This window comes from Heptranchias perlo, chromosome 31, assembly GCF_035084215.1.
Source record: "Heptranchias perlo isolate sHepPer1 chromosome 31, sHepPer1.hap1, whole genome shotgun sequence".
NCBI lineage: Eukaryota > Metazoa > Chordata > Chondrichthyes > Hexanchiformes > Hexanchidae > Heptranchias > Heptranchias perlo.
This window is the reverse complement of record NC_090355.1, coordinates 30,922,977-30,950,183: the sequence shown is the minus strand read 5'-3', so window position 1 is coordinate 30,950,183 and position 27,207 is coordinate 30,922,977. Positions and strand designations below refer to the sequence as shown.

General features: G+C 42.1%; 1 protein-coding gene across 1 annotated transcript in view; it reads right to left on the bottom strand.

Moving 5' to 3' along the window:
• LOC137300351 (xenotropic and polytropic retrovirus receptor 1 homolog) overlaps nucleotides 1–26,634 on the bottom strand; it is an 89,035-nt gene extending 62,401 nt beyond the window's left edge. The window contains exons 1-2 of the mRNA XM_067969435.1: nucleotides 26,566–26,634; nucleotides 21,378–21,429 (exon numbers count right to left, since the gene is read on the bottom strand). Of these exons, the coding sequence (XP_067825536.1) occupies nucleotides 21,378–21,429; nucleotides 26,566–26,634 (121 nt within the window). The remainder of the gene's footprint in view (nucleotides 1–21,377; nucleotides 21,430–26,565) is intronic.
• Nucleotides 26,635–27,207: the final 573 nt, after the last annotated feature.

Here is a 27,207-nt window from a genome sequence, read left to right as displayed (position 1 = left end):
CTGATGAGCACCAGTGTTACACAGTGACATTCATCACACCAAATAAATAGGAGAGGGAATTTAAGGGGAAGCTAGATAAGTACATGAAACAGAAAGGAATAGGAGGATATGTTGATAGGGTGAGAGGAGGCTCGTGTGGAGCATAAACACCAGAATAGACCAGTTGGGCAGAATGGTCAGTTGCTGTTATATAAATACAAAGTAATACTATGTATAAATAGAACAGCTCATGGGCACCAGTGTTATACCGACATTGATCACACTGTATAAATAGGAAATCTGATTTGTACCAGTGTTATACCGACATTGAACACACTGTATAAATAGGAAATCTGATTTGTACCAGTGTTATACTGACATTGAACACACTGTATAAATAGGAAATCTGATTTGTACCAGTGTTATACTGACATTGAACACACTGTATAAATAGGAAATCTGATTTGTACCAGTGTTATACTGACATTGAACACACTGTATAAATAGGAAATCTGATTTGTGCCAGTGTTATACTGACATTGATCACACTGTATAAATAGGAAATCTGATTTGTACCAGTGTTATACTGACATTGAACACACTGTATAAATAGGAAATCTGATTTGTACCAGTGTTATACTGACATTGAACACACTGTATAAATAGGAAATCTGATTTGTACCAGTGTTATACTGACATTGATCACACTTTTTAAAAAGGTGATTGCTGGGTACCAGTAGACAGACTGACATTGATCACACTGTATAAATAGGTGAGCTGATGGGTACCAGTGTTATTGACATTCATCACAGTGTATAAGTAGGAAATTTGATGTGTACCAGTGATACACACTGACATTCATTACACTCTATAAATAGGAAATCTGGTGATTACCAGTTTGACAGTCTGATATTCATCACATTGCATAAATAGGTGAGTTGATGGGTTTCCAGATTTACACAATGACATTCAACACACGGTATAAATCGGGGAGGGAATTCAAGGGGAAGCTAGATAAGTACATGAAGCAGAAAGGAATAAAAGGATATGTTAGGGTGAGATGAAGTAAGGTGGGAGGAGGCTCGTGTGGAGCATAAACACCAGCATAGACCTGTTGGGTCGAATGGCCTGTTGCTGTTATATAAATACTATGTATAAATTGGAGAGCTGATGGGCACCAGTGTTACACCCTGATTTCATCACACTGTATAAATTGGAGAGCTGATACTGATTACACTATAAATAGCTGAGATAATGGGTTCTGGTGTTACAGAAAACAATTCATCACGCCAAATAAATAGGAGAGAGAATTTAAGGGGAAGTTACATAAGTACGTGAAGCAAAAAGGAATAGAAGGATATGTTGATAGGGTGAGATGAAGTAAGGTTGAGAGGAGGCTCATGTGGAGCATAAACACTGGCATAGACCAGTGGGGCCAAATGGTCTGTTGCTTTTATATAAATACTATGTATAAATAGGAGAGCTGATGGGTACCAGTGTTACACCCTGGTCCATTCTTCCATCACCCCCAACACCCGCTCTCCTCCCCACGGCACCTTCCTGTGCAAGTGCAGGAGATGCAACACCTGCCCTTTCACCTCATCCGTTCCCACCGTCCGGGGCCCCAAACACTCCTTCCAGGTGAAACAGCGATTTACTTGTACTTCTTTCAATTTACTATACTGTACTCGCTGCTCACGATGTGGTCTCCTCTACAATGGGGAGACCAAACGCAGATTGGGTGATCGCTTTGCTGAACACCTCCATTCAGTCCGCAAGCGTGACCCTGAGCTTCTGGTCGCTTGCCATTTTAATTCTCCGTCCCAGTCCCACTCCCACTCTGACCTCTCTGTCCTGGGCCTCCTACGCTGTTCTAATGAAACTCAGCGGAAGCTTGAGGGACAGCACCTCATCGTTCGATGAGGTACTTTACAACCTTCTGGACTCAACATTGATTTCAATAACTTCTGATCATAACCACTGCTCCCATTTTTTCGGCCAGCAGGTGCTGGGAATGGTTCTGCTGTTGCCAATTACAGCTCTTCCAGACCCATCTTTTGTTTCTTTACTTGTCCCATGACCACCTCCCTTTGCCTTGCACCATCATCCCGTTTGTCACTCCTGCCCTCCACCCTATCACAGACCTTCCCTTTTGTTCATTCCTCCGCTCCACTTCTCTCCCCTGGTTCTGCACATGCTTAAAAACTGTTAAATCTTTATTTCTTCCAGTTCTAACGATCATCGACCTGAAACGTTAGCTCTGTTTCTCTCTCCACACATGCTGCCTGACCTGCTGAGTGTTGTCGGCATTTTCTGTTTTTATATAAATAGGAGAGTTGATGGGTACCAGTGTTACACACTCATGTATTGCACACCATATCAATAGAAGATCTGACGGGTACCAGTGTTACACACTCATGTATTGCACACCATATCAATAGAAGATCTGACGGGTACCAGTGTTACACACTCATGTATTGCACACCATATCAATAGAAGATCTGACGGGTACCAGTGTTACACACTCATGTATTGCACACCATATCAATAGAAGATCTGACGGGTACCAGTGTTACACACTCATGTATTGCACACCATATCAATAGAAGATCTGACGGGTACCAGTGTTACACACTCATGTATTGCACACCATATCAATAGAAGATCTGACGGGTACCAGTGTTACACACTCATGTATTGCACACCATATCAATAGAAGATCTGATGGGTACCAGTGTTACACACTCATGTATTGCACACCATATCAATAGAAGATCTGACGGGTACCAGTGTTACACACTGACATTTATCACACTTTATAAATAGGAGAGATGATTTGTACCATTATTATACATTGATATTTTGCACACCATATAAGGAGGAGAGTTGATGGGTATTAGTATTACACTACAACATTCACCACATTGTATAAATAAGAGAGCTGATGGGTTCTAGAGTTACATTATGATGTTCATTACACTTTATGAAAAGTAGAGCTGATGGGTACTAGAGATACTAAGACATGCATCACTCTCTATAACTAGGAGAGCTAATGGGTACCAGTGTTACACATTGATATTCATCACACTATAATAACGTGAGCTGATTTGTACCAGTGTGACACACCACTATTCATCACACTGTTGATGGGCACCAGTGAAACGCACTGATATCCCACTGTACAAAGTGGAGTGCTGGTGGCTTCCAGTATTACATACTGACATTCATCACACACTATATATAGGAGAGCTGATGGGTGCCAGTGTTACAAAGACATTCATCACGTTTTATAAGTAGGAGAGTTGATGTGTCCAAGTGTTATACACTGACATTGATCACACTCTATATATAGGAGAGCTATTGAGAGCCAGTGTTACATATTGATGTTCATCGCACTGTATAAACAGAAGAGCTGATGGGTACAAGTGCTATATATTTATATTCATTAGGAGAGCTGATGAGTACTCGAGTTACAAAGAAATTCATCACACGTTATAAATAGGAGAGCTGATAGGTACCAGTGTTACACAGACATTCATCACACTGTATGGGTACCAGTGTTACATACTGCTATTCATCACACTGTATAAATAGGAAAGCTGATTTGTACCAGTGTTACACACTGACATTCATCACACTAGATATAGGAGAGCTGATTTGTACCAGTGTTACACACTGACATTCATCACACTAGATATAGGAGAGCTGATTTGTACCAGTGTTACACACTGACATTCATCACACTAGATATAGGAGAGCTGATCTGTACCAGTGTTACAAACCACCATTCATCACTCTGTATAAATAGAGCTGATGGTTACCAATGTTGCACACTAACATTGATCACATTGTATAAACAGAAGAGCTGATGAGTACCAGTGTTACATATTAATATTCTTTACACTTTCTTAAAAGGAGAGCTGATTTGTACCAGTGTTACACACTGATGTTCATCACAGTGTATAAATAGGAGAGCTGATGGGTACGAGTGTTACATATTGATGTTCATTACACCCTATAAAATGTAGACCTGATGGGTACTAGAGGTACGAAGACATTCATCACACTCTTTTAAATAGGAGAGCTGATTTGTACCAGTGTTACACACTGACATTCATCACACTCTTTTAAATAGGAGAGCTGATTTGTACAAGTGTTGCACACTGACATTCATCACACTCTTTTAAATAGGAGAGCTGATTTGTACAAGTGTTGCACACTGACATTCATCACACTCTTTTAAATAGGAGAGCTGATTTGTACAAGTGTTACACACTGACATTTATCACACTCTTTTAAATAGGAGAGCTGATTTGTACAAGTGTTGCACACTGACATTCATCACACTCTTTTAAATAGGAGAGCTGATTTGTACAAGTGTTACACACTGACATTTATCACACTCTTTTAAATAGGAGAGCTGATTTGTACAAGTGTTGCACACTGACATTCATCACACTCTTTTAAATAGGAGAGCTGATTTGTACCAGTGTTACACACTGACATTTATCACACAGTATAAACAGAAGAGCTGATGGGTACAAGTGCTATATATTTATATTCATTAGGAACATAGGAACAGGAGTAGGCCATTCAGCCCCTCGTGCCTGCTCCGCCATTTGATAAGATCATGGCTGATCTGTGATCTAACTCCACATACCTGCCTTTGGCCCATATCCCTTAATACCTTTGGTTGCCAAAAAGCTATCTATCTCAGATTTAAATTTAGCAATTGAGCTAGTATCAATTGCCGTTTGCGGAAGAGAGTTCCAAACTTCTACCACCCTTTGTGTGTAGAAATGTTTTCTAATCTCATTCCTGAAAGGTCTGGCTCTAATTTTTAGACTGTGCCCCCTACTCCTAGAATCCCCAACCAGCGGAAATAGTTTCTCTCTATCCACCCTATCTGTTCCCCTTAATATCTTATAAACTTCGATCAGATCACCCCTTAACCTTTGAAACTCTAGAGAATACAATCCCAATTTGTGTAATCTCTCCTCGTAACTTAACCCTTGAAGTCCGGCTATCATTCTAGTAAACCTACGCTGCACTCCCTCCAAGGCCAATATGTCCTTCCGAAGGTGCGGTGCCCAGAACTGCTCACAGTACTCCAGGTGCGGTCTAACCAGGGTTTTGTATAGCTGCAGCATAACATCTGCCCCCTTGTACTCTAGTCCTCTAGATATAAAGGCCAGCATTCAATTAGCCTTTCATTAGGAGAGCTGATGAGTACTAGAGTTACAAAGACAATCATCACACTCTTATAAATAGGGAAGCTGATTTGTACCAATGTTACACATTGATATTCATCTCACTGTATAAATAGGAGAACTGATGGGTACCAGTGAAGCATATTGGACTTTTTGATATGAACTTTTTAGTGCCTGCTCTTAAGGAGGACCAGCTAGAGACAAGAAGAGACTACTCCCTCACAACAGCCTCCAAGCTCGCTAAGAGGTGGGATCAAGTAGTTAGGGCAATCACGCCCTAGTACAACTAGTGTAGGAGGTTAATAACAACAACTTGCATTTATATAGCGCCTTTAACGTAGTAAAATGTCCCAAGGCGCTTCACAGGAGCGATTATCAAACAAAATTTGACACCAAGCCACATAAGGAGGTGTTAGGACAGGTGACCAAAAGCTTGGTCAAAGAGGCAGGTTTTAGGGAGCGTCTTAAAGGAGAGAGGTAGAGAGGCGGAGAGGTTTAGGGGAGGAATTCCAGAGCTTAGGGCCTAGACAGCTGAAGGCACGGCCGCCAATAGTGGAGCGATTAAAATCGGGTTAAGTCAAGCTCTGGGAGCTTATAGCAGTTTTGAAAACTGGGAACAGGAGATAAACTCAGACAGCTTACAGAAGAGTATGGAGTCTGCCATACAGGAGTACATTAATGCCAAACACTTGTAAGGAAAGAGTTAATCAGACTGTACTGAAGACTGATAATGTTAATGAGAAGTATGAATCAATTTAGATACAGTGACCACTGAACTGTTGAATTGAGACTGACTTTAAAACAATGGTCAGTTTAGTCACTTCAGTAAACATAATTAAAAGACATGCTAGTGGATTCTGACATTTAATCAGTTGATAAGAGCAAGAAAAAATGTTAGTTCGGCAAAAGAAAAACGTCTGAGTATAAATCATCCATTTTAGAAGCTGGAAGTTGGTACAAAATGGTACTGAATGAAAGACAGATTTATAATTAAAAGTTTCTCTTGGTAGAATAGCAATGATATGTAACGAGAGGAACGAACGATAAGATGACAAAGCAGGGGAGTTGTACTGGTCTACAGTAGAATAACTCGTTAAAACTAAAGTTATTGATAAGGGACAACCTCATTAAAATTCTCCATATATGAAGTTGTATTATGTAATGCAGAAATGTGTGGATTGTCACGCAAAAGGAGTAAGAAAAAGGTATAAAAAGTGCCTTTTGGAACAGATATGTTGCATTCATAAAGGCTAAGATACTGAGCTGAGAACTGTAACATGTTTGAATCCCCAACCAACCATCATTAAGGCTGGTTGTAAGTATTACCTTTTAAGTGTATGTTTACGTATTATTACATGTACTGTATGCCTAATTAATCTGTGATGTGGAGATGCCGGTGATGGACTGGGGTTGACAATTATAAACAATTTTACAACACCAAGTTATAGTCCAACAATTTTTATTTGAAATCTACAAGCTTTCGGAGGCTTCCTCCTTCGTCAGGTAAATGTTCAGGAGCTCCTCGAAGCCTACGCATTTATACATATAGAACAATACATGGTGTTTACAGACTGCCCCTGCAACTGCCCGTTGCCAAGGCAATCACCGTGTTCAGACAGAGAGGTGTCACCTACAGAACCCCCGAATACACATTCAACAAAAAAACAAACAGAAAAAAAAACAGAGAGAGGCAGAAACATCCGGAAGGCAGAGAAAGCCAGCAAATGACCCATTATATTAAAAACAGATATTACCTGACGAAGGAGGAAGCCTCCGAAAGCTTGTAGATTTCAAATAAAAATTGTTGGACTATAACTTGGTGTTGTAAAATTGTTTATAATTAATCTGTGACACCTGATATTCAATGTTTAGAACCCTATTAATTTGAGGAGTAAATTATAAATAAGAACACCTACCCTCTAACACAGCCAAGGTGGGAGGAACAATTGGGGAACTCAAAGGAGCACATAGACTCTTTTAGGGCATGAGATGCTGATTCAGGAAAAGAAACTCAAGGATAAGCAGGCAAAGGCGGTCTGGCTATTAGCAGTTTTGCTTAAAGTTCATAAGGAAAAAGAAAAGAATGAGAAATTGATGCAGAAGCAGTTAGAGATGGACATTGACTTGGAGATATGTTATGAAGAGAAGGTTAAACAGCTGCTGGAGAAGGAAATCCAGGAACTTAAGGATAAGATTGTTGAACAAGCGGCAAGAGTAACTTGCTCAGAATCTCCACTTAAAGTTCCTGTGGAAAGGGACCATCTCAAAACTGAGTATGAGATGTCAAAGGATCAAGTCAGTGAACAGTTAGAGAAATGTGAGAGGTATAAACACAGTCTAAAGGAATGAGGAACGGGAGTTGCAGGGCTGAGACCAACAAGGAGAGAGGTAGTCGTAGAGGTTCTGGTAAGTGAACTGAGAAAGGAACTGGGACTCTTGACTGGTTCCCCAGCGTCCCTTTCTCCCTGTACTCTATACACCGCTCCCTTCCACCAACAGAGAAGAAGGAAAAAAATTGTGCAGGAAGACGAGGAGTTAATATCAGCCCTTTCACAGCAGACAGAAGCTGTAAAGGAATTGCATAAAAATCCTTTGGTTAGACCACCAAGTATAACAAAAGAATTAAGGAAAAGAGAAAGCAATTAAAAATCCTCAAGGCTGTTGCCCAGGCCATCACCACACCAGGCTTGTGTGAAGAGATGAACTATAAGCCTGAGGAAAGACTGAACAGGATGCGGCTTCTTTCTCCAGGGGTGACCTAAAAGGTCTTTAAAATTATGAAGGGGTTTGATAGGGTAGACGTAGAGAAAATGTTTCTGCTTGTGGGGGAGTCTAAAACTTAGGGGTCATAAATATAAGATAGTCACTAAATCCAAAAAGGAATTCAGGAGAAACTTCTTTACCCAGAGAGTGGTTAGAATGTGGAACTCACTACCACATGGAGTAGTATAGATGCATTTAAGGGGAAGCTAGATAAATACATGAGGGAGAAAGGAATGGAAGGGTATTCTGACAGGGTTAGATGAAGTAAGGCAGGAGGAGGCTCGTGTGGAGCATAAACACCAACACAGACCCAGTTGTGCTAAATGGCCTGTTTCTGTGCTATAAATTCTATGTAAATCAGTACAGAACAGGGTTAAGTAGCAAACATCAGAAATTGAAAATTGGTTTGAGAGAAAAAGGATAAAAGTAAAGGGCTCCAGGACTTCTTTTGTTTTCAGTGTACTGTCTCTTTGAAAATGTGTGTGAATGTTTGGTTTTCGGTGTGGCTGGCTCCGTCCCTTTCCGGCCTACAATGTTAACCCTTTTGTAAGCCTTAGCTTAGTTAACTTTAAGAATGCTACAAGTATTTCAATCTTTGTTTTAATTGCAAAAGCTAATTTTTTCCTCAGTTATATTCAGTAGTATTTACAGTGATTTGGAAAGGCATACCAAAGCAAAGAACAAGAGGAAGATGACTTGTGATCTACTGGGTATTTTGTAAGTATGTGCTGTTCTATAACTTTATATGTGTTATTTGAGATATTGAGTCCCTCTGATTTTGGGTCTGAACTGAATTAGAGGAAGTGTTGCTAACGATAACCTAAGTTTACAGACTGATTGTCTGATCAAACTATTAAATTCTGGTGACATTACCACCGTGTCTGTACTTCATTGGCTGTAAAGCGCTTTGGGACGTCCTGAGGACATGAAAGGTGATAGGTCTCTCTTCTTTTACTAGTCATCTACTGTGGCCACTTCAGAAGACTGGTTATGTAAATAATTATGATGCACAGTCTCTGGTTCGTGACATGGGATTGTCATGTAACAATTGGCACTTTTGACTTTATCACCCATAACAGGGAATCAATAATTTAAGCTTTATCAGGAGTTAATGTTGAGTGTAATTCAGGTAACTGGAATTGTTATGTTAAATACTGGAGAATGTGAACACAGTTGATATCTAAGAAAGCTTAGTTAAATAAAAAGCATTAATTAAGTCCAGCTTAAGATTGTGCCCCCCAAACACTTGGGAGATTTAAGGTAGTCCTGCTTTGTCTCATTCGTTTTGGTCTATTTTTAAAGAAATTACAACAGTTAATTCAGCCTGGTTGAACTGGATTAAGCTTAGTAATGACCCTTTGGAATCTTGGGACTAACTGGTCAAAAAGGAACCGAGTCCAGGAAAGTTCTAGAGGGTTTTCTGCCGTCTCAATGGCAACAACTGGAGACATCTTGGGATTGGACTGGACTGACTGAACCCCAGGTCAAAACTACTAACGCTTACACCAAAGAATTAATAAAATAAGCGGTATTGAACACCTCCCAACAACTGAAATTGGGGTTTACTCTGACACATTTGTAGAGATATCCTAGTGTTCACGTGAGACAAGGCCAGAAAACACTACTTTTTATTTTTAAATGAGATGAATGAACTAAAATTCTGTCTTCCCCAACAGGATTGTGTTTCACAGAAATATGATAGTTAATCCTGATGTTATCAATCGACAAATGGTTTCTGCTTGTTTCAACAGATTTGCATTTCCTAATGATGCAACTTCTTTACAGTGATACATTGTTGAGTAAAGATTGGGAAAAATTTTGTGCATCACAGACAATGGTTGAAAATTGGAAATCAAAGAGGAGTAATCTAGACCCAATTAGGCTGAAATTTATTTGACTTTGTTTCGTAGTTTCATAGTATCATACAGCACAGAAGGAGGCCATTTGGCCCATCGTGCCTTTGCCGGCTCTTTGGTAGAGCTATCCAATTAATCCCACTCCCCTGCTCTTCGGAGCCCTGTAAATTTTTTCAAGCGTTTATCCAATTCCCTTTTGAAAGTTATTATTGAATCTGCTTCCACCAGCCTTTCAGGCAGTGCATTCCAGATCATAACAACTCACTGCATCAAAAAAAATGTTTCCTCATGTCGCCTCTGGTTCTTAAATCTGTGTCCTCTGGTTACGGACCCTTCTGCTACTGGAAACTGTTTCTCCTTATTTACTCTATCAAATCTCCTCTTAACCTTCTCTGCTCTAAGGAGAACAACCCCAGCTTCTCCAGTGTCTCCTCATAACTGACGTCCCTCATCCCAGGTACCATTCTAGTAAATCTCTTCTGCACCCTCTCTAAGGCTTTGACATCCTTCCTAAAGTGTGGTGCCCAGAATTGAACACAATACTCCAGCTGAGGCCTAACCAGTGTTTTCTAAAGGTTTAGCATAATGTCCTTGCGTTTGTACTCTATGCCTCTATTAGTAAAGCCCAGGATCCCATGTGTTTTTTTAACAGCCTTCTCAACTTGTCCTGCCACCTTCAAAGATTTGTGTACATACACCCCCAGATGTCTTTGTTCCTGCACCCCCTTTAAAATTGTACTATTTAATTTATATTGCCTCTCCTCATTCTTCCTACCAAAATCTATCACTTCACACTTCTCTGCATTAAATTTCATCTGCCATGTGTCTGCCCATTTCACTAGTCTGTCTGTGTCCTCCTGGATGGTACAATGCTCCACATTGTTTACTACATTTCTGAGTTTCATGTCATCTGCAAACTTTGCAAATATCCCCTCTATATCCAAGTCCAGGTCATTAATATATATCAAAAAGAGCAGTGGTCCTAATACTGACCCCTGGTGAACACCACTGTATACTTCGCTCCAGTCTGAAAAACAAACGTTCACCGCTACTCTGCTTTCTGTCCCTTGGCCAATTTTGTATTCTCGCTGCCACCGTCCCTTTAATCCAAAGGGCTTTAGTTTTGCTAACAAGACTATTATGGGGTATTTTATCAAATGCCTTTTGAAAGTCCACATACACTACATCAATCGCACTACCCTCATCAACCCTCTCCATTACTTCATCAAAGAACTCAATCAAATTAGCCAAACACGATTTTCCTTCAACAAATCCGTGCTAACTTTCATTTATCAGTCCATACTTTTCCAAGCGCCAATAAATTTTGTCCCGGATCATTGTCTCTAAAAGTTTCCCCACCACCGATATTAGACTGACTGATCTGTAATTGCTGAGTTTATCCCTCTCCCCTTTTTTGAACAGGGGTATAACATTTGCAATCCTCCAGTCCTCCCACACTGCCCCCATTTCTAAGGAGGATTGGAAGATTGTGGCCAGAGCCTCTGTAATTTCTACCCTTACTTCTCTCAGTAACCTAGGATGCATCCCGTCTGGACCGGGTGACTTATCTACTTTCAGTACTGCCAACCTTTGAAGTACCTCCTCTTTATCTATTTTTATCCTATCCAATATCGCTACTACCTCCTCCTTTACTGTTTCATTGGCAGCATCCTCTTCTCCAGTGAAGACCGATGCGAAGTATTCATTTAGTACCTCAGCCATGCCCTCTGCCTCCACAAGAAGATCTCTTTTTTTTGTCCCGAATCAGCTCCACCCTTCCTTTGACTACCTTTTTACTATCTTTATGTTTATGAAAGACCTTTGGGTTCCCTTTTATGTTAGCCGCTAACCTATTCTCATACTCTCTCTTTGCCCCTCTTATTCCCTTTTTTAGCTATCCTCTGTACTTTCTGTAATCAGCTTGGTTCTCTACTGTATTATGAGCTTTACATTTGTCATAAGCCTCCTTTTCCTGTTTCATGTTAATCTCTACATCTTTGGTCATCCAGGGAGTTCTAGCTTTTTCCCCTTCCTTTCCCCCTCGTGGGAATGTGTCTACTCTGTAACCGAACCATCTTCTCCTTGAAGGCCTCCCGTTGCTCAATTACTGTTTTGCCTACCAATTTATGATTCTAATCCACCTGGGCAAGATCCCTTTTGAATTCATTGAAATTAGCCCTTCTCCACTTAAGTATTTTTACATTTGATTGTACCTTATCCTTTTCCATAACTATTCTAAACCTAATCATATTATGATCACTGTCCCCCAAATGCTCTCCCACTGAAACATGCTCCACTTGCCCCACTTCATTCCCGGAACGAGATCCAGCACTGCTTCCTTCCTCTTTGGGCTGGAAACAGACTAATTGAGAAAGTTCTCTTGTACACATTTCAGGAATTCCTTTCCCTCTTTGCCTTTTATGCTGTTACTATCCTAATCTATATTGGAGTAAATGAAGTCCCCCATTATCACTACTCTACAGTTGTTGCATCTTCTGTAACTTGGCTGCAAATTTGCTCCTCCATCTCCTTCCCACTATTGGTGGCCTATAGTATACATTCAGTAGTGTAATAGCTCCTCTATTATTCCTTAATTCTAACCAAATAGATTCTGGCTTAATTGTATCATTATCCTTGTGCATGTTTTATTTTACATTAAATTGGATTGTAGCAAGTTTTATAAATCCACAGGATACGTTATACCACCAATAAATGCACAAAGGTTTTTTTTAAAGTAAAAGGGAGTTTTAGAGAATTACAAAGTTAGAATTACACGATGATGTCTTGTTTTTAATCAATTTGAACCCATTCAAATCGCTGCTTTAAATTTGCATACATCAAGTCTGAAACTGCTTATTATGGTGGTGACTCCACTGCTCTAAGGTTTTTCAAAGTTTGCACAGCCAAGAAGTATTGAATCCCTTACTTCTATTCTCCCAAGTCGTTAAGAATTTAAGATCAAATCTTCAGATCTGCTTGAATAGTTACTAATCAAAATTTTGCTAAGTTGCAATGTTGAATGTGAGGACATCATGCTGTATTAGAAATTTTTTTAAGTTTCAGGACTCAAGTTGAGTGCCTCAAGTTTTGTTTAATGCTAATAATTTACTTGTTTTCAGCAGACATCAGGAGAATAGCATGAAATGTCAGCATGATGGCGAAGTAAAGCTTAGACTCTCAAAGACATAGTTTTAACCCATTTAGTTTTCTTTCTCAGCTTCCTACACAAATTGCTCGAAGCTGGGGGAGGGTGTGGAGAGAACTGATTAAAATAGATGTGATATTTTAAAGAGGTCCAAGAAGATTATAATAAACTAAGTAAAAGTACTGATGATGCATTGGACCAGACTGTGAAAGAAATGATTGTCAGGGACTGATATAGTTTATTAGATGGTAAGGTTCCTCCAGGCTAATGATTTTTTTTATTCGTTCATGGGATGTGGGCGTCGCTGGCGAGGCCGGCATTTATTGCCCATCCCTAATTGCCCTTGAGAAGGTGGTGGTGAGCTGCCTTCTTGAACCGCTGCAGTCCGTGTGGTGAAGGTTCTCCCACAGTACTGTTAGGTAGGGAGCTCCAGGATTTTGACCCAGCGACGATGAAGGAACGACGATATATTTCCAAGTCGGGATCATGTGAATGATATGGCAAGGTTGTATTATAGTACATGTTAAATTGGACAGAGGAAGTGATTGAGGATATGAGGTAGAAGCAAGAGAATTGCACCACCAACTGGGGTCTAAAATCACTAACTTCGGTGATTATGGGTGATAATGGCAAATTTTGTGATAACTATAACCAGGATCAGAAAAAAAAGATGTGTGAGTGCATCCTGGTGAAACATAAATCAGTGGGGACCAAACCACCAAAGGTTATCAATCAGGAATCAATTTACAATCCAGTGAAAGTCGGGAAAGAGTTGAGACTAGTTAATTGATAGCTTTCTTTTGGAGGTGGTTGTGTCCTTGCCTATATTGAACAATGAGATGTATTTTATAACCTGGCCACTACCTGAAACATGGGGACTACGCAGGGGCAGATTACAATCAAAGACCTCCAGACACCCCTCCCCCACCCCACCCTGATCTTTTTGATAAATAGCCTGACAGCACAGGAATGGCTTGTATTTGATGTCATGTGTGGCATGATCTTGGGATACCACTGTGTGTACAGATGTGAGATGTTCTGTGTTTTTTTAATTCGTTCATGGGATGTGGGTGTCGCTGGCAAGGCCCATCCTTAATTGCCCTTGAGAGGCAACTAGTACAAGGAATGCATGAAGAGGATGCCCTGTAGAACGGGTCTCAGACATGCTCAGTCGCGTTGACAACACCACTACATGGACTGGTTAATGTGGCTCAGGAGAGTAAGAACGCATACTGTATGACTACTGATTTTAACTTCTTAATCAAGGCACTGACACATGCTCCATAGAAAAACCAATTTTTTACATGCAAATCTAATGAAACATTCAGGATAGAGTTGCACACTGATACCTATCAGAGGAACACAGAATTTGTAATTCCAATATTCAAGGTTGGTTTCCCTGGAGTTGTTGGATTGGGACAATTGACAGCTAGGGAGAAATAATATTTAGTCAGAATTAGCCACAAGATGGATAATGGTAAAAGGAGTGCTGGAGGAAATTTTAAGTCATGGGAATAATTTCTTGATGATGTATTTGGGAGAGCTTAGTTTTCTGTACAATAATGTTCTTTGCTGTTTGTGGCACCTTGCTTTGCACAAATTGGCTGCCGCACTACCTACATTACAAAAGTGACTACACTTCAAACATACTTCATTGGCTGTAAAGCACTTTGGGAAATCCCAATGGGTTAAAGGTGCTGTATAAATGCAAGTCTTTCTTTCTTGCTTTCTATCTATCTTTCTTTTTCTTTCTATACAACAGGTCTATGCTGGTGTTTATGCTCCACACGAGCCTCCTCCCACCCTGCTTCATCTAACCCTTTCAGCATATCCTTCTATTCCTTTCTCCCTCATGTGCTTATCTATCTGTTGGAACAGTGCTCAACACCGTTTAATAAATTAAAGAAGAATGAAACAGGAGTTTCAGGACAAGATTTCAGCACAGTGAACAGTTGGATTAGCTTGATTGATGGCGCTACTTATGGTTTCTGTAGAAAGGGACCGTCTCGAAACTGAGAATGAGATATTAAAGAATCAAGTAGCACAACAGAGGACGCAAAGTGTAAGATGTCGAATGGCACTAATCAGTTGACGGCTAGAGAAGGAATGTCAGGATTGTGTTACACAGTGAAAGTTAACGATACTGATAATGTAATCAATCAACTAATGGTTTCTGTTTGTTTTAATAGATTTGCATTCCTTAAGGTTGCAGGTTCTTTAAATTTTGGAACCGTTCTACTTATTTAGTTGTACACTGTACCTGTGGTACTGTCACTTAAGATAGCAATGTTAGAAATTGGGAAAACTTTTATCCTTCACTAATACAGTATTTGGAAATTGGCTCTTTATTTTACATTATAGATGAGTAGCCTAGACACATGCTGGCTGCTTTATTTGGCTGAATTCATATGCATTCGATTGGGAATTAAACCTGAGATTTTAATTGTATCATGATCTTAGTGCAAACTTATGAATTCACAGGAAGCATTGTTACATAGAATTACATATAATTTACAGCACAGAAACAGGCCATTTGGCCCAACCGGTCAATGCTGGTGTTTATGCTCCACATGAGCCTCCTCCCACCTTACTTCCTCTCACCCTATCAGCATATCCTTCTATTCCTTTCTCCCTCATGTGCTTATTTAGCTTCCCCTTATATGCATCTGTGCTATTCGCCTCAACTACTCCACAGGTTGCATCATAACACTGTTAAATGCATCAGAGAAAAGCAAGAGTAAAGGGAGTTTGGAGAACTACAGAGTTATAGTTACAGGACTATCCTATTTTTTTGTCTGAGATTTGAGATCTAAATCTGTTGTTTTCTTTTCAGTTCAAGTCTGCTGCTCTTTGGGCTGAAGCTGGCTCCATCCTCAGTCAGTGCTGCAGAGAAGTTTAACTCTTTATTTCCATAGGCTTAATCTGACTGTCCTGAAGTCAACTAGTGTTATATCACCATTGATTTCCCTTTATAATGTTAATCCTTAGCCTTTGCCAATTAAGCAGATAGATCAATTTAGAAGCAGTGACCACTGAAATGTTGAACTAAGACTAAACTTAAAGTAATGGTCAGTTTGATCACTTCAGTAAATCTAATTAAAGATGTACCATTGCATACTGGTTCCTAAAGTTTCAGAGAACTTTAATGAATTGATAACGAGTGCTTGAAAATAAGTTAATTCAGCAAAGGAAAACATCTGGGTATATGTCACCCTTTTTACTTGGGGTTTCTGTAGTGACTGGTACTGCATGGTACCGAATCAAGGACAAACTTATAATTAAAGGTTTTGCTTGATAGAATAGCAATTATATGTAACAAGGCACTATAGGAGAGCTGGTGGGTACCACTGTTACAAACTGACATTCATCACACTGTAAATAGGAGAGCTGATGGGCACCAGTGTTACACACTGACATTCATCACACTGTAAATAGGAGAGCTGATGGGCACCATTGTTACACACTGACATTCATCATTAAAAAAATAGGAGAGCTGATACATGCCACAATGACATTTCTCACTCGTGCAGCAAACTAATCAGAAATCAATGTATTGTGCTTATCGATGTTGTATATTATGGGATGCGTCCATACTGTGATCCTGAAAGCGATGATAATTATGAGTGTTGATTTCCTGATCCGATACGCAAGGTGACTGTGCTAAATAAACAGGAAAACTGAACAGGTAATGGGGCATTTTCTTATGTTGGGGGGAAGGGCAAGAACATCTCTTACAAAGTAACCAGATGGGCCGATCACAAATAATTGTTTTACAATTGGAATGAAATAAGCAACAAGGACAACATGCTGGAAAGGATGACATTTCCCATTTTTCTCATGTTTGCAAAATAGTCCAGTAAATTAAACAAACCACATCCACCTAAAACTAACATGTTCCATGTCTAGGTTTTGTTGGTTTGTTCAGGCTGGATTACTGGTTTAACCCAACAAACTGACTGTGCCTTAGGAACCAGGTTCATGTTAAACATCTCCAGATTCTCTGCTTTCAAGCAACCTTTTTCCAGAAGCTACTTATATTCATCTAATTGATAAAAAGATGTTCTCCCCACTGTTCAGGCCTCCCACTCTCCTGCCTATCTCAGCCTACCCACTGTCCAGGCCTCTCAACTGTCCAAGACTGCCCACTGTCCAGGCATCTTAATTCCCATGCTTCCCTGCTCTCCATGTTTCCAGACTCCCCAGTCTTTACTATATCTTTGGCCTTCCCGCTCCTTGGACAACACACTCCCCAGGTCTCCAAGTTCCCCAACCCCACCTGCTTCACAGACCATCCTGGTCGCCAAGCCTCACAGCTCTGTAGTCTCTGTTCTCCTAGGCCTCCCTGCTCCCCAGGCTGTGCAGGACTGATTTTTTTTTTATTCGTTCATGGGATGTGGGCGTCGCTGGCGAGGCCAGCATTTATTACCCATCCCTAATTGCCCTTGAGAAGGTGGTGGTGAGCCGCCTTCTTGAACCGCTGCAGTCCGTGTGGTGAAGGTTCTCCCACAGTGCTGTTAGGAAGGGAGTTCCAGGATTTTGACCCAGCGACGATGAAGGAACGTCGATATATTTCCAAGTCAGGATGGTGTGTGACATGGAGGGGAACGTGCAGGTGGTGTTGTTCCCATGTACCTGCTGCTCTTGTCCTTCTAGGTGGTAGAGGTCGCGGGTTTGGGAGGTGCTGTCGAAGAAGCCTTGGTGAGTTGCTGCAGTGCATCCTGTGGATGGTACACACTGCAGCCACAGTGCGCTGGTGGTGAAGGGAGTGAATGTTTAGGGTGGTGGATAGGGTGCCAATCAAGCGGGCTGCTTTGTCCTGGATGGTGTCGAGCTTCTTGAGTGTTGTTGGAGCTGCACTCATCCAGGCAAGTGGAGAGTATTCCATCACACTCCTGACTTGTGCCTTGTAGATGGTGGAAAGGCTTTGGGGAGTCAGGAGGTGAGTCACTCGCCGCAGAATACCCAGCCTCTGACCTGCTCTTGTAGCCACAGTATTTATATGGCTGGTCCAGTTAAGTTTCTGGTCAATGGTGACCCCCAGGATGTTGATGGTGGGGGATTCGGCGATGGTAATGCCATTGAATGTCAAGGGGAGGTGGTTAGACTCTCTCTTGTTGGAGATGGTCATTGCCTGGCACTTGTCTGGCGCGAAAGTTACTTGCCACTTATCAGCCCAAGCCTGGATGTCGTCCAGATCTTGCTGCATGCGGGCTCGGACTGCTTCATTATTTGAGGGGTTGAGAATGGAACTGAACACTGTGCAATCATCAGCGAACATCCCCATTTCTGACCTTATGATGGAGGGAAGGTCATTGATGAAGCAACTGAAGATGGTTGGGCCTAGGACACTGCCCTGAGGAACTCCTGCAGCAATGTCCTAGGGCTAAGATGATTGGCCTCCAACAACCATTACCATCTTCCTTTGTGCTAGGTATGACTCCAGCCACTGGAGAGTTTTCCCCCTGATTCCCATTGACTTCAATTTTACTCGGGCTCCTTGGTGCCACACTCGGGCAAAATGCTGCCTTGATGTCAAGGGCAGTCACTCTCACCTCACCTCTGGAATTCAGCTCTTTTGTCCATGTTTGGACCAAGGCTGTAATGAGGTCTGGAGCAGAGTGGTCCTGGTGGAACCCAAACTGAGCATCGGTGAGCAGGTTATTGGTGAGTAAGTGCCGCTTGATAGCACTGTCGACGACACCTTCCATCACTTTGCTGATGATTGAGTGCAGACTGATGGGGCCGTAATTGGCTGGATTGGATTTGTCCTGCTTTTTGTGGATAGGACATACCTGAGCAATTTTCCACATTGTCGGGTGGATGCCAGTGTTGTAGCTGTACTGGAACAGTTTGGCTAGAGGCGCGGCTAGTTCTGGAGCACAAGTCTTCAGCACTACAGCCGGGATGTTTTCGGGGCCCATAGCCTTTGCTGTATCCAGTGCACTCAGACATTTCTTAATATCACGTGGAGTGAATCGAATTGGCTGAAGACTGGCTTCTGTGATGGTGGGGATATCGGGAGGAGGCCGAGATGGATCATCCACTCGGCACTTCTGGCTGAAGATGGTTGCAAACACTTCAGCCTTCTCTTTTGCACTCATGTGCTGGACTCTGCCATCATTGAGGATGGGGATGTTTACAGAGCCTCCTCCTCCCGTTAGTTGTTTAATTGTCCACCACCATTCATGACTGGATGTGGCAGGACTGCAGAGCTTTGATCTGATCCGTTGGTTGTGGAATCGCTTAGCTCTGTCTATAGCATGTTGCTTCCGCTGTTAAGCATGCATGTAGTCCTGAGTTGTAGCTTCACCAGGTTGGCACCTCATTTTTAGGTATGCCTGGTGCTGCTCCTGGCATGCACTTCTGCACTCCTCATTTAACCAGGGTTGATCTCCTGGCTTGTTGGTAATGGTAGAGTGAGGAATATGCCGGGCCATGAGGTTACAGATTGTGCTGGAATACAATTCTGCTGCTGCTGATGGCCCACAGTGCCTCATGGATGCCCAGTTTTGAGCTGTTAGATCTGTTCTGAATCTATCCCATTTAGCACGGTGGTAATGCCACACAACACATTGGATGGTGTCCTTGGTGTGAAGACGGGACTTCGTCTCCACAAGGACTGTGCGGTGGTCACTCCTACCAATACTGTCATGGACAGATGCATTTGCGACAGGTCGATTGGTGAGGACGAGGTCAAGTAAGTTTTTCCCTCGTGTTGGTTCGCTCACCACCTGCCGCAGGCCCAGTCTAGCAGTTATGTCCTTCAGGACTCGGCCAGATTGTCCAGTCGCAATGGCCATTAGGCATCTGGCCAAGTGAGCTTGCTAGAAGGCCTTACACTGTAATAGCTTTATTTGACATAAACTATATGCTCTATGACCCAATGTTTGAAACAGTTTTTTAAATTCCAGAGTTTTCGGTGCAGTATTTTTAGAATATATGGTTAGAAATTTCCACACTCACACAATGGGCCCAATAGCGGCCTCCTCCTGTGCTGTGAACTTCTTTGGTTCTATACGCTGTGCACTTCCAGCTATTTTTTTTGTGGCTTTATTTTCAGCATTTCCTTTTAATCATCAACGTGTTATTTATAACAGCAGCAGTCTGTCATGAAACCTATTTCAGGGTCCATATGATAGTTTTGAAGGGGTCGGGAATGGACTTTTCGTCACTTGCTGGCGCAAAAGAAAATATAGAAGCTTAAAAACGCTGTCAGGGTTTTGAAATATGTCGGCAGCGATGTCTCAGGTAGCTTAATGCTGCCACCTAAAGGCCCACCTTCAACAGCGTGACCAACTGAATAATGAATGCAGCAGAACCATTGCACAAACATTAATGTAAAATGATTTTGTGTCATTTTGTCAAGTTATCTCTTAATGGTTAGTGCGCCATTAATGACAAAATCGCGACACGCCATCTCTTCGGGTTTAATTTTCTTGTAAAAAGTATTTTCTCCCAGTAGTTCTCTAAAAAGATCATCAAAACTTTTGTGCTGTGCTGAACTTTAATATTTCAGTTTCATTTTAATAAATATTGCTTGCACAAACTCCCTTACATGTGTGCTCATACTGGCAAACCACAGTGTGCTTTTAACTACCCCTTCTGCGGTTGTGTAAAGATGTCTTTGAAAGTGTAATTGCAAACAGTGAAACAACAGTTCGCCTTGTTAAATTATTGATGTGAAAGAATGATTTCATATTTCAACCAGAGTACAAAGTGATTATTAATTAAATCCTCTAGCATCGCCATTGCCTGGTAGAAACATACCCAGAAGCTCAATTATTCATCACTGACCTGTATTTTATCAACACGATTGAAAGTCAAGGTAAGAACAACAACAATTTGCCTTTATATAGCGCCTTTAATAACAATAACTTGCATTTATATAATACTTTAATAACGACAACAACAACTTGCATTTATGAAGCACGTTTAACATAGTAAAACATCCCAAGAGCGCTTCACAGGAGTGTTATCAGACAGAAATTGACACCGAGCTAAAGAAGGAGACATTAGGACAGGTGACCAAAAGCTTGGTCAAAGAGGTAGGTGTTAAGGAGGGTTTTAAAGGAGGAGAGAGCAGTGGAGAGGTTCTGGGAGGGAATTCCAGAGCTTAGGGCCAAGACATCGCAAAGTGTGTTATGCAGTTTTATGCCATAAATATTTGAAAAAACCTTTTAAATCATATCAATCATTGCAGCACATGCCTTGTTTTTGGAACCATCTTGAAGCTAAACCCTCTTTCATTATATATAAATTAAATCATATTTCAGCATTAAATATTAATGCCCTGGTTACTGACTGTGACTAGAAACTGGAGTAATGCCAGTGTGAGTCAGGATATTCTATGCAGGTTAGCGGAAGCTGCATCTGCGTTAGCGGATGATGCAGTTCCATCCCATAATAACACCAATCGCATCTTACCTTCTGGCGTTGGGGCTTGGTGCTGGGCCACATGCAGCATCTTCTTCAGAGCCTGTTCAATAGAAAAATATACCGTGATTTTTTTTTAAGAATGAATCCATACAACACCAACCCAAACCTTGGCGTGGGTCGAGGTCTAACCCAACCTTGACAGTAATGCTGCAGGTTTATCTCAAGAGTGGTGTGGATCATCATCTCTCTCTGATGGAAGAGCTTCAATACAACTGTGCTAAATTAGCTGTGTGCTGGGCGTGAAGGCACTTGTGGTTCCACACCGCTATGTTACAGTCGGGGCACAGTGTGCTTTATAAACTTTTTTTTAAAAAAAAAGCAGATTCAAGCGTAACTTTCCAAAGGCAATTGGATATATATTTGAAAAGGAAAAATTTTTCAGGGCTATACGGAAAGAGCAGGGGAATGGGACGAATTGGATAGCACTTTCAAAGATCCAGCACAGGCACGACGGGCTGAATGGCCTCCTTCTGTGTTATACCATTCTATGATCTTTGAGTTGCTGTAGCACCTTCCCACTCCTAATGATTGATACTCTCCTGTCAGAATTTTACTGCAGCCAGATGATGTCGGCCAAACCTTCTTGGGCTTCACTCTGTGATTAGCGTCAGGTTGGCTCAGGCTGGTAGCACTCTCCCCTCAGCCAGAAGGTTGAGGGTTCGAACTCAGCGGGGACCCGAGTGCACAATCTCGGCTGACGTTCCACTGCAGTGCAGCATGTGTCTTTCAATGAGATTGTTAAACTGAGGCTCTGTCTGCTGCTTCAGGCGGACTAATGGGAAAATGATTCCTATGGTTTTCTGAAAGGATGAGATCAAATGGGCTGAAAGGCCTTTCCTCATCTAAATCGATCTTGTGGAACCTCCCAATGAAATCAATCTGTGCTTCCATCAGCAAAAGACGCCAAGGCCCTGACAAACTCCATGGCTGCCAGCCAGCCAGGCCCAGCATCAGTCCTTAGAGTCATGCAAGGTCACACTGGTAATTTCATCATCATGCAAGACAGTATCATGGAAGAGAGCATGTGCAGAAAATCTAATACAAATATTTTCTTAAATGGTCATTACATCCAATGATAAACAGAACGGAGACAATATCCTTGTGTTTTACACACAGTTCGACCACCTGGACTCCAGTGAGTGGCTGTGTCCTAGTGCATTTAATTGTAAAAGATTCTTAAAAATGTCAAAAGCATGTATTTGAACACTTTTTTGTTTCAATAAAAGGGACAGTGTTTACTTGGTATCGAAGTGTCCCTGACTAACCACGTAGCAATTGAATGGGAGATGAGCTCCAATTAGTTCAACAGGAGTACAAAAGATGCAGGGAATATCATTTTAATATCAAAGATCTTTCGGTATAAGTGATGCAGGGCTCTGGAGCTCCAATGCATTGCATGCGGAATCTGTCCTACGATTCAACCCGTGGCAAGTTTCCGCTGTCGACCAGGGAGAAGACGAGGGGAAACCAGATGACTCCCCGCGGGGATGAAGAGAATCAGAGGCTTGTACACAGGTGGCAGCCCCTGCACATCTCTCCCTGCATCCATCGTTAACTAGACTCACACATGGCTTCACTGTGATGAGGTACCTGCGGCAAAAGGAGGGAATCAAATCTGGACAGGACTTGATATTAAGGTGACAATGTTACCGCTTCAAATTGTAAAGGAGAGTGTTAGTTATAGATCACAGACCCCATCCAGTGCCCAAAAAACAAAAAGGCTTTGGCAGATGTTTCTGTGCATCTCCTGGCTGGCCTCCCATCTTCCACCCTTCCTGAACTTCAGCTCATCCAAAACGCTGCTGCCCGGACCCTAACTCATGCCGAATCCTGTTCACCCATCACCCATGTGCTTGCTGACCTACGTTGGCTCCAGGTCCAGCAATGCCACAAATTTAAAATTCTCATTCTTGTGTTCAAATCCCTTCATGGCCTCGCCTCTCCCGAACTCTATAACCTCCTCCAGTCCTACAACCTTCTGAGAACTCGGTGTTCCTCCAATTCGGGCCTCTTGTGCATCCCCGATTTCCTTCGCCCCACCATTGGCGTCCGTGTCTTCAGCCTTCTAGGCCCTAAACTCTAGAATACCCTCTCTAAACCTCTCCTCCTCTCCTTCTCTCTCCTCCTTTAAGACGCTCCTTAAAACCTACCTCTTCCTGTCCTAATATTTCCTTTGGTGGTTCAATGTCAAATTTTGTCTGATTAAGCTCCTGCGAAGCTTTGGGAAGTTTCACTACGTTAAAGGCACTATATAAATGCAATTTGTTGTTGGGCACTCTTCACTTCCTCAAGTACTCCATTTTTAAAGGAGTATTATATTCATTAAAATCTTTTTTTTTCCACGTGGCAAGAGAAAAGAGCTAGAAGACCTTCATCATTTCTGTCACAATAGTCTCTCACACACAAGTGACTTGAGGGCGTGTGTGGATCAAAGTAGCACCATTGCAGGGTGGTTGATGCTGCTGAAGGGGAGGTGGTTGTGAGGGGCATTGCCCAATTTGCTGCTCCACGGCCCCATCCCCATAGGTCAGAATTCCAACATACCTGCAAGGAGATGGAGTCAGGCTGGTTGCAATTCTAACTGCAGCTAACCAACACTGTCGGCTTTTTCGTGCCAGCTGTGTTGGCAGTAGATGCCCTTACAGCTGATGGCACAACACCGCTGACCTGTGCTCTGTGAAGACAGTGTCCTACAGGTTGATGCCAGGGAGCCTGCAGATATAGTTGGTGGCATCTTGATGGTTGTGGCCAATCAGGCTATGCTGGCTGTTTATGCCTTCTTTCGTGCAGTACAGTCCCTACCGCATATAGTGGGCGCATTCATGCCAACACGATGTACCCTCTGTACGCGGTGGACGGTTAATCCATTGGTGTTCCTAATAACGTCCTCTAAGAGGGGAAAGCCCTAAGTGGAAAAGGTTGAGTTGCTGCTGCCTCCTTGTCCAAATGTAATCACAAATAATATGCTTCACAGTCTTAATTCCACTCTGTGGAACCACTTTAAATATTAAACTTGTATAGAACCTTGGTTGGACCACACTCTGAGTACTGTACACAGTTCTGGTCTCCATATTACAAAAAAAGATAGAGGCACTGGAGAAGGTGAAAAAAAGATTTACAAGGATGATACCAGAACTGAGAGGTTATAACCTATCAGGAAAGACTGAACAGGTTGGGACTCTTTACTCTAGAAAAGAGAAGGCTGAGTGGAGATCTAATAAAGGCCTTTAAAATTATGATGGGGTTTGATAGGGTAGATGTAGAAAAGATGTTTCCACTTGTGGGGGAATCCAAAACTAGGGTTCATAAATATAAGATAGTCACTAATAAATCCAAACAGGGAATTCAGGAGAAACTTCTTCACCCAGAGAGTGGTTAGAATGTGGAACTTGCTACTACATGGAGTAGTTGAGGTGACTAGCATAGATATATTTAAGGGGAAGCTAGATAAACACATGAGGGAGAAAGGAATAGAAGATTATGCTGATAGGGTTAGATGAAATAGCGTGGGAAGAGGCCCGTGTGGAGCATAAACACCAGCATGGACAAGTTGGGCCGAATGGCCTGTTTCTGTGCTGTAAATTCTATGTAATAAATTGAAATTTTATGAATTTAAGTAATAAATTGAAATGTGAAGTTTGCTAAATTGATCTCTCGTTCTCTGTCCACATAATCATCAGCTTCTCTTATAATAACTGCCTGTGGCGGTTTCTGCCTATCAGCTGCCCTGGTCAATTTCAGAGTTCCTGAACTGTTGGCGCCGGGTTTGTGAATGTCAGAAATTAACACGACATAAAGGGGGTGATTCAAGTACAATGAAACAGTGCTGCGGGGCGAAGGGCAGTGGGCAGTGGGCAGGGGCGGGCAGAAAGTGACCCCCAAACAACTGCTAGAACTGCCCGAAATAGCCCGTCCGCTTAATACAGTTTAAGCGGCACCTTTGAAATTGACGCCTACAGTAATGGCAAAGGGGCAGCGTCCTTTTCCCAATATAGGCGGCTCTCCGGGGTGAGCAGGGACGGTGTGAGCGGGGGGGGCGGGGACTGTAGCGCTGAAACTGCGACATGCGTGCGATGGGGGTGCTCCCGAGGAAGCATCCAGCACTAGGGTTAGTCAGGCTTTCGTGTCTTATTTGTGCCATCTGGTCTGTTGTCCCAGTTTCCTTTAGTAATTGGAGCCTCCACATACACTCTCCCTCTGCTCAAGGGAGGCGTGTGCACCTCTGCCTCAAGATGCGATATGTGGGTTTTGGCAGATGGGCACAGAGCACCTTTGGCCTGCTTGGCATCCATCCATCCATTGGTCCTCCCCTTCTTCCTCCAAACAGCTGTTGTTATGCAGGCAAACGCAGCAGCCATTTTGCACACATGAAGATCCCGCAAACAGCAATGAGATGAGTGACTAGTTCAGTTGTTTTTAGTGGGGCGTTGGTTGTGTGAGGAATGTTGCCCAGGACACCCTGATCTGTTTTGCTTAATACCACAGGATCTTTAAAGTCTGCCTGATAGAAGAGACCTGGTTTAGCATCTCTGAAGGACAGCACCTCTTACAATGCACTGGAGCATCAGCTTAGATTATGTGCTGAAGACCTGGAGTAGGACTCACAATTCACAACCTTCTGGTTTTAAAGCAACAGTGCTATCATCTGAGCCTAGGATCTCCAGTCATTGTCCATAATACATCCTTCTCAACACTTGCCTATAATGCCAGCCCTTACTGTGAGCTCTGTGCAATTGACTGAGACCCCCACCGCCCCCACAAAAAATTACTAATAATAACGATGAATTGTTTTAAAAATAGTTGAATCTGACAGATTGGCTGAACATCGTCAACGACTGTCGAAGTAAAGAAGCCTCTTAATAAAGACATTGTTGGAAATTTAAAAAAATAAAGTTACGACAGATCTAAAAACTCCCGTTAAAAGTCTGAATGGGATATAGGCAGAGTCTGGTTTAACAGGTCGCCAATATACACCGACCCCCACATTTTGATACCGAACTTTAAGATGTCCAACAACGAATCAATTTCTAAAAGCGAGTTTCTTTTCGCTGCAGTTTCAACTCTCACGACGTCGGCTTTCATTGATAGAATGAAATGAGGTTCAGCTCGAACATAACGGTACGATCTAGTTTAAATACAATGAAATATTTCGAGTATTAATCACCGAAGCCCCCACCTCGTATTCGATGTACTGTTTCCTCCATTCCGGCGTTAGATGTGCCGACAAATGTTCAGCAAACTTCATTGCTGTGAGAAGCACCTAGCATTGGAGGACCCTCCAAGTAAACATAGCAGGAGACGAGGCAAAAGACGAAAAACACAAGCCAGCCCACCGCCTTAAAGCCTCTCCCGGGTTAAAACAGCGACAGATACTGCGATAGAAGCAAATACAGATTTTTTTTTTTGTACACTGATAAATTATGGTGAAGTTCGAGCAGATCCCCGCCACCTTTCTCCGGCTCCAGGCGTCCAGGTAACAGCAACAGGATCATTAACCATCAATAAGTAATTGAGCACACCCCTGGGAAGGAGGGAGGGAGAGAGAGAGAGCACAGCAGTCACACAAGCGTGAAAAGCCCAACTTTATTGCACACAGTTTCAATGTTACTTTCACTGTGGCTTAAATTTTTAAAATTATTTTACCAATTTGCCATGATGACTTGAAACATATAAATTCATGAGCATGGTATTTTGTAACACAATTGTTTTATTGTAATGTGTGCCAGGGCTTAGAGGGTTAAATTATGAGGACAGGTTGCATAAACTTGGCTTGTATTCCCTGGAGTACAGAAGATTGAGGGATGATCGGGTGGAGGTG